This window comes from Hippocampus comes, unplaced genomic scaffold, assembly GCF_001891065.2.
Source record: "Hippocampus comes isolate QL1 unplaced genomic scaffold, H_comes_QL1_v1.1 scaffold127, whole genome shotgun sequence".
In the NCBI taxonomy this organism is placed as follows: domain Eukaryota; kingdom Metazoa; phylum Chordata; class Actinopteri; order Syngnathiformes; family Syngnathidae; genus Hippocampus; species Hippocampus comes.
Window position 1 is genome coordinate 32,422 of NW_017805500.1, and position 8,841 is coordinate 41,262.

At 46.2% G+C, this 8,841-nt stretch overlaps 1 protein-coding gene across 3 annotated transcripts in view; it reads right to left on the reverse strand.

Moving 5' to 3' along the window:
* wnt5b (wingless-type MMTV integration site family, member 5b) overlaps positions 1-8,841 on the reverse strand; it is a 42,660-nt gene that overhangs the window by 10,313 nt on the left and 23,506 nt on the right. Inside the window, exons 2-3 of one of the 3 annotated variants that reach the window (XM_019877045.1) lie at positions 3,442-3,620; positions 155-288 (exon numbers count right to left, since the gene is read on the reverse strand). In XM_019877045.1, the coding sequence (XP_019732604.1) occupies positions 155-255 (101 nt within the window). In that variant the 5' untranslated portion in view covers positions 256-288; positions 3,442-3,620. Of the gene's footprint in view, positions 1-154; positions 658-3,441; positions 3,621-8,841 lie in introns of those variants that run through there. The other 2 variants (XM_019877044.1, XM_019877043.1) reach the window with 2 other exon arrangements.

Below are 8,841 nucleotides of genomic sequence, written 5' to 3' on the forward strand. Positions count from 1 at the left end.
TTCATCTTTTTTTTTTTTTTTGTCATTTAGCTCCGACTTAAAACTATGCGTCAATTGTGCGTAAAACTCGCGCGTAACGCTCCTTCTTTCTCTCATCTCACACGATTTTATTGGCGCCGTAAAAGCGCAATAAAACACATAAGAAAAGACTTACCACCACGAGTTGGCGTCCACCACTAACAACTGCGAGGTTCCGGCGAGGAGGGCGACCAGCAGCAGGAACAAGTGCCGAACCCCGACCCCTTTGCGGTCCATGATTCGCCGCCCGCTGCCGGGGAAAGTGCTGCGCTGTTGAGACATGCGCGCGGTTGGGATTTGACTTCTTTGAAAGGAGTCCAAGCGAGCACAATCACGCGGCCGTCATTTAAAAAATAAATACATACATAACTAAATAAATAAAAGCCCGATAAGTCAAGGGGTGACCCGAAGATAGAAGCATGGGGTCGCTATAGGTCCAATCAGGGCACGCGCAAAGCCGGGTTGGTTTTACGCATTAAACAAAAAAAAAAAAAGGAAGGAGAGTCGCCCAAAATGTCATCCAAAAGAAATCAAATCAAAGCAGCGATGATGCTGATTGGAAAAAGTCACGACAAATGCGTCGCACGTCTTCGTCCCTCCACGACCACTTCACCTCTCTCCTCCGAATCCTGCTCCGTCTCACCCCCTAATTCACCTCTGAACTACCCCCCCCAGCCCCCCTCCACACAAGCTCCCCTTCCCTCCCTATCCAATTCCCACCCACTTCCCCTCCCAGTTTTACGACCTGGCGTCGCGCGAGATTGGATGCAAAGTGGAACGCGGGTTTGAATATTCCAAGCTGTCGTTGGCTTTGCAATTCGTCTCTTTGTCACGCTTCCCAGACGCATCCTTGATTTGTCAATTAAAAGTCAACTCCCAAAGACATCTTGATATGTCTTTTCAGACTCCACACTTTTTTTTTCAACACTTAGGGTTAAAAAAGAAAAGAAAAGGGGGTCTGAAAAAAACCCCGAAAGGCTTTTGTCACGTGCGTGGGTAAAAGGAGCTCGGGTGCGTCCAAATGCATCCGATGATGCAGAACCACGCCCACACAACAATCAACCCATGCACACGCGGAAGTATTCAAGTGCGTCCACCTCCTCCGACATTTTCATTTAATTCGTCACGGGTGTTGTTTTCACGATAAAGCTCATCCCGCTTAGTAGGAGAACAACACACACGCACACACACGCGCTACACAGTTAGTGTATACGTGTGCGCGTTGCTATGACAACATCGCCACCGCCTGGAGGAACACGGAAGACACGAACTTGGAACAAGCAGGTCACAACATTCGATCCCTTCGACGGGAAACGGAATTTTCGGAATAATTCAAGGTTCAGGAAGGACTTTATAATGTTTTATTATTTTTTAAAAATTAGCACCTGCAGATGTGGCTGAATGCAGAACAGAGTTTTTATCATTCACTTATTCACCACCCGCCAAAAAAAAAGAAAATGCATCCCTGAGGGCATTTTGCACAACACAGCGAGCTGTTGTGGATGAGCTGCAACGCTCACTTACAACCACAAGGGGGCGCAGGCTAGCCACGCTGCCTGGAGCCCACCACAGCAGAGGAGGGGGTGGGGGGTGGTGTAGTGGAGGGTCGGGACTCGGGAGAGCAACTTAGGCCATGTGAGCTAAATAAAAAATTAAAAAAATAAAAATAGGAGGAGGAGGAGGAGGAGGAGGGGAAACAAGAGAGAGGATGAAAGTGAGAGAAAGGGTTGCTCCCTGGAGGTTATGAGCAATCGCCATGCAACAGGGAGCAATGCCGGAAAAAAAAAAAAAAAGCCCCAACAGCTCCACTGTGGATTCAACAGCAGCATCACAGTCAACACTGCAGCATTGTGTTGACTCGCAATGACCCGACTGTGAGGACAATGACCTGCAAAACGCTTTCCCAAAGATTATTTCCGCTTGCAAACGCCGCCTCAGAGTCCAGTCTCACCTTTACGGACCCATCTGGTCACCTCGTAAACATCTTCCGCGAAGCAAAAGCCGTAAAAGGACAAACGGTGAGTGAAGGAGGACCGGGTTGCAAAGGCAATGTCTTCCGTTGATTTGGCAACCAGTCTCCCAATCAGAACCCCACCCCTTTGAGCCGCTCTGAGAGGTGAAAGGTCAGGGGTCGGATTCCGTGCGAATAAATCAGTCGACTTGCTCGCAAACAACTCCTTTGGATCGACTTTGTGAGAGCACACACTGGCATATATTCTTGATCCTCTGCCAAGAACGTTATTGGCAGTTTATGGAGGAATTTTCTTCTTCGTGTATGTCCGTGTTATACATTCTGATTAATTTGCGACAGTTCGGCTTTTGGGCTTGGGTTTTGTGGGTTGTTGTTTTTTTTTTTTTTTTTTGTATCACGCATGCTCCCCTCCTCCTGCCGACTTCCCTCCATCCGTCTCCTCTCCTTCATCCATCCTTCCTTCAGTCAGCTGGCAGAGGATGAGTCATGCCTCCCGCTCGGAGGCTCAAACTCTCTCCCTCTCTAAATATATCTTGCTCTTCACTTCTCTCCGCACCTCCTTCTCTCTGCATCTTCATCGGCACATCTCTCGCTCTCTTTCACCATCTGTCTTTCCACCTCCCCCGCTACAAAGCGATTCCTCGCACACCTTTTTTTTGTTTCGTCTTTTTCTTTTTATTTAGCTCTCTCCGCCACGGTCTGAAAGTGAGAGTGACATTTCTATTTTCTTCCATCCGTCCGTCTCTCAACCTCTCCTCGCAAGGGCCACATGTGCATGCTGCGTGTTCGCCCCTCCCTTCGCTTTAACTGTGGGAAAATGTAAAACAAGACCACCCGCTTGTCCAACACGGGATCTGAAGCAGTAAGAAAAAAAAGAACACACCACCCCCAGAAAAAAAAAAGTCCGGACAAAATATTGTCAGTTTAGATTTTCAGTCAAAGTTGAATCAAGGCAACTGTAGTCTTCTCATTGATTGATTTTTTTTTGGGGGGGTTTCTAATTTTTTTTCACATCCAAAGATGTGCAAATATGATTTGGGAAGCTAGGCTAATACGCTAACTGTGCGAAATGTGTGGAGGGAGAACAACAGCAACAAAAAAAACATTATTTACCTCAATATAAAACAAAGAGAACAGAAGTTATGAAACTCTTCTTCATTGGTGTCAGCATGGCTGCACTCTACTGCTCCCTGGTGGCCAAATCGAACACACCAGAATGCAATGATCTGGTGGATCTGTCATTTCCCTCACTTGAAATAGGATCACTCGTCGACCGAAAAAAAGCGTTTCTTTTCCGAAATTGTTGTTCGGCGGTGTCCCTAATGAACTGTCCAACGCCTGATGGAGACAACAAAAGACATGACGCTGAATGTAATTGTGTCAACGTGCGGATAGCGTCTGCGCTCAGCTTGCTGCCAACAGTACGCGGTGGAGCCGGCCCACTTTGGCACCTCGGCAGCCTCAGCTATACGCCAGGCCTCATTTGGCACCTGACTGGAGCCTTGGGAGAGGCCGAATCCCTCAGCAGGAAGACCCAGCAGGGGCACCGAGGCTGGGCCAGATTGCCTGATTTCCCCCCGGTGCCCTGGAGCTCGGGCGGTCAGACTACAGCGGCCTCGTGAGCCCTTCCCTGGAGAAATTAATAACACACACGAACACACACCATTTCCATCACTTCACAGGGAATCATATTGCGTTGCATTCATTTCCTGCGGGATTACCTTCGAGCAACACTGTAGCCTAACTTAGCGAACCTTGAATTTTAGCCATTGAACCCCAAAGCAGCTTTTCGTCCCAAATTGAACAGGCTGTTCCCAATTAGCCAGTTCTTTAGTCAGATATTCATCCCTAAAAGGCGACAAAAACAAATCACACAAAGAACCTGCCAAATCCCAGGTTCTCACTTTCTTTTGTTCCTCCCGCCGCTCGAATGTTCATTTATTAATTTTATTTTTTTTCAAATTCAATGTCGGGATGCAGACTTCACACGCACGCCGCGTGTTTCCGAAAAGATCAATTATTCAGGCGTTGGCTACAGTTGTCAACAGAATAAGTCCTCGTCTCTTTGTGCAGTGGGCCTAAAACAGACACAGGTGGATCTGGATAGAATCCGCCGAACTATTCCCCAACAGATTTACTGTAAAAATGTCACATTTGTTCCACGGAACATTACAACAAAAGCACTCGGTAAATTTTGGACTTTGATGTGATTGTTTAAATGACTCATCTACATATTTTGCTCTCCTCCCTCCCAGTTTAGTAGATACTGTGTACCTGTATTTCATTCCGCACTGCCCAGCCACTTCATTAGGTACACCTGCATGGAGCGATAGGGGGGAAAAAAATCCGCCGTATGCGAATTGTAAAAGGTGGAAACGAGATAGATGAGCACACACAGTCATGCGCATGCCAACAGATGACAGAGTGCATTGACAAAAAAAAAAAAAAAGGCAAAATGCTGACTACTGAGGGTGAGAGTGAGCGTGCGGCTGAAAAATCTCCGATGTCAGACTGCAGAGCTGGCAGAAAGCAAAGGCATTGCTGAGGACACACACACACCTTGGAGGCCTGCATGTTGTCAAAGCATGTGTCGGAACACACACACACACATACACACACACACACACACACACACACACAGCCTGTGAGGCGACGTAGCGAGACGAGCTGTCAGGGCAGGCAAGGAGAGAGGAAGTGTGCAGAAAGAAGGGAAGAAAAGCATATTTGGCAAAAGCCTGCAGGAATGACCCCATGCTGTCCCTCAACGTTCATCAGTGGTGGGAAGTAGAAAAACTTTCTTACTGTACTGTACCTAAGTGTATACCCACATTTGTTTTTCTGAACTGTAATGACAAAACACAAAGGGTGGAGGGGGTGGGGGAAGAAGAGGTCACGCGGCAGCTTGGTTATGACGAGATGCTACGAAGAAGCGGAAAAGCACCGCGGCTCCGCCGCTCTGAGCGCAAATGAAGTTTATGATGAAGTAAGTGTCAGCAAGCGTCTCATCTCGCCTCTTATTGATGCTGTGCCGCAGACGGCTGGGAAATATCGCATCAAAACGCGGCTGAGGAGAGCTCTAAGCGTGAATTTGACTTTGTTGCGCCGGGTAAAATGAAGATATCTGGCGTGAAATTAAGGTTATATAGTCTACTTTTTATCCTCTTTAACATATGCAGGATAACACACACACAGACATATATATATATATATATATATATATATATATATATATACATATATATATATACATATATATACATATATATATATATATATACATATATATAATATACTATATACTATGCAAAGTTGTAGTTAAAAACAAAGAGAACTACACAGCGGAAATTCCGCTTGCGTCATACGAATACGCAATGCAAAACACGGAAGAGAGGCTAACGAAACTAGCTTCGATATTACTGTTGTGACAAGCCTTTCAGTTCCAGATACTTGAACACAAACAATGAAACACATACTCAAAAGCACATAGTTTTTATCCTTTATATTACTACCGCACACATATTTTTTTTTAAGTTGAAGTGGTTCTTAAACGACGGGATTGTAATTGGTTAGCTAGCGCGCTAGCATGCTGATAAATTTTCCATTGGCAATAAAGAGCACTGCCCTCTTGTGGCATGGAGGATGAACAAAAAGAAAGAAAGCATCCCATATCTTTGAGGCCTCAAGACAGATGCCGCTTGGCTTTTTGAAAACATCTTTTGCCCCACGAGACGTCGGACGGGTGTCAGGGGGTTGGGAAAAAAATAACAGCCCAAAAGAGGAGGTGAGAACAATAAGAGTGCCGTACTTTGAACGCAACTGCTGGCCCCCATACGTGCGAGTGAGCACTGTGCAAGGTGGAGCAAGGAAACACCACAAAGCAACATAAAAGATGTATCACACACACACACACACACACACACACACACACAAAGTTTCGCGGCATCAATGTCACTGTCTGCTTTCACTTTCATATCATCCCCTCTGCTGCGCATGGATGTGTGCGTGGAACAGACATGGTAATATTCACTCAGGTAGGTGTCAGCTTTCATTGGGGCGGGAGTGTGTGTGTGGGGGGCGTCATGTTGACACACGCCCGTGTCGCCTTGGCAACCAGCAACAATTATCCGCTCACGACCCTCCCCGTGATTCATCAACACGTCGGGTCGCACATGTACCGGGCCGTGCATACATCAGCACTTAACACGCTGGCATGACACGACTTGTCAGACTTTGGGGAGGTGCCATCACACACAGACATACACACACACACACACACACACACACACACAAAGCATCTCCAGAAACATCACGTGACTGCTTCTCCCTCCTCATCCCTATTAAAAATACTCTTCTTCCTCCCATCACTGCTTATTTCCCTGCTCTCTTCCCCTTCTCTCTCGCGCAGTGTGAGTGCGAGCATGGGCCCAGCAGGCAACAACACACACGCACACACACACACACATACACACACACACACACACAAGCAGGCAGGCAGCAGGTCATGCTGAGGCTCAGCGCTTGCTGCTCAACACTGAGCCTGTGGCTTTTTGTCCCACCTCCCTCTGTGTTTTCATCTCCTCGGTCTTCTCTCCCTGTTACCTCCGCCAAGGAATTGCAATCCAATTCAAATAGGTTCATTTTCAGATTTTTTTTTTTTTATTGTGATTGGTCTGACCTGGTGTCATCAGTGATTTTTTTTTTCATCAAGAAATTTAAAGAGTTGGAAAATAGCTGGAGAAATATCTTCCCGGGGGTGCCGTGCTGCATTATGTAGCCTTAAGTTAAAAATAGGTTCGGTATATTTGGGAAAGCCTGTTTGCTGAAAAATGGATAGCTGCAAGCTTTCGGTGCAGAAGGAAGCGGTCAGCCACGAAGGTACATTTGCATGAAGATTTATTTTCACCCGTTGCACTGCTCATTGTTGTATTTAGCTCAATGAGTGATTTTGTTTGCCGTAGCACATGAGCTTGTCATTTTTTTTTGTTCTGACACAGATGCAAAATTAAATCGCTCAACCCCGCCGTGGCTGTTTTTCCATTCCCCCTTTGAGCCTCACAAATATCCCATTTGAGTCCCCGGCTGCTGCGCGGGAAATGATCAGTCGCGGCATCTAAATGAACCGAGCCCAAGGGTGAGGCTAATCCCATCATAGTTTATGACCACGCCTGGCAAACCCGCTTTGGTTTCTCCCGTGGAAACTTTGCACGCTAACCTGGCGCCGCGCGTGCTGTCAGTCAACCGATGCTTAGTATTCACATCACGACGGCGTGCTTTGAAAATGCATGACACATACAGCGGATGGCGTGGCCAGGTGTAGCAAGGACGTGCTGTAGGTGTCGGTCGCCGCGAGGGATTGCTTTTTTTTTTTGCCCTTGATGACGCACTTGGGAGAAAAGGGCAAAGGACGTTTCTATTCGTCTCGCTTTCTTGATTATAGTGATGAATTATTGTGTTCGGGGAAATATAATTCACTTCAAACTGATCCTCAAATACATACGTTTAATACAAACATGCAAATAGCAACGGTGACATGTTAGCCAATGGCTGCTACGTTGGTCGTATGACAGTGGGTGACGATAAAACGAAATGTTACCGGTTCAAAGCTTTATAATTTGGATTGTACACAGAATTAGGTGGCGAATATTTGAGTGGATACGTCGCAAATTTCCCGCCGCTTTTCAATCCAGAACGTGTTCATTGACAATTGAAGTTTTAGCGCATTAATCAAAATGTGTACATCCGTGCGCTATCCGTATTTTGTTCACGATTTTACACCTGTTATTGACCTGACACGCCACGACTGGTTTTGTCGGCCAAATTCCAGATTTTGTCGCGTCCGTTTTAATCCTCACCTGATCCCTGTTCTCGATTTCACCCTACTTCTACCTTTCCCATCAGCTCTTCCTTCCCCCCCGGCCCCCCCTTCGCCCGCTCTCAAGCACTCGGCCACACTCCACTGGCTTCAGCAAACGGCTCCCCTGTCATATTATCTCTCACGCACACAAACGCACGCACGCGCACGCACGCAGTGGGGCACATGCAGGCACAGGCACCGGCATATGTTCCTCTGAATGAATGGTCTATGCACATGCACATGCGTGGAGATAACACACACACACACACTCGGAGTCCAAGGTTACACTGGTGGGTAAGAGGGGCCCCATTGGAAGGGGAAAAAGTTGGACGGCGCCGCTCGAAAACATCTCGCGACACACACTTTTTTCTGTTTTTTTTATTTTTTTTAACTGAATTAATGATGAATGTCATAACTTAAGGAAAGCCAGCTGCGAGATGACAAAACAGCTTCAAAGTGATGATGCTGCGCCTTAATAAAAGACACATGAGAGGGGTTTTTTTGGGTTTTTTTTTTACAGTTTAGGGATTAATTTATCGCCTCAGTCAGTCTCTTAAGGACAGTGTTGCAATTTAAACTTTAGTTGTTTTTTTTTTTCGCGCCACATTTGCACACATAAAGAACCAAAATTAAATTCATATTTACTGTACAGGCTAATGTAGTCCTCCTATTTTTTTCGCGGATTGTGATGCACATGAAATATTTCACTGTACAGGGCTGAAAATGACTGTAGACTTGAATGAAATAATGAAAAATGACAGCCTTTGATTGAAAACAGACCTCTTTGAAAACAAGATCAGTCAACCAATGGAAACACCACCGCAGAGCCTCCTCTGTGGCTTCAAAGCAAACAGCCCAAAGACAAATAATTGAAAATGTGGAATTTCAAACGATTTCAGTTCAGATTTACATCGGCATTTTTCAGTTTGCTGTTGCATGCGTGCAGAACGTCCGACTTCACTGTACTCTCTTCTTTGCTCGTTTTGAAGGACGATTT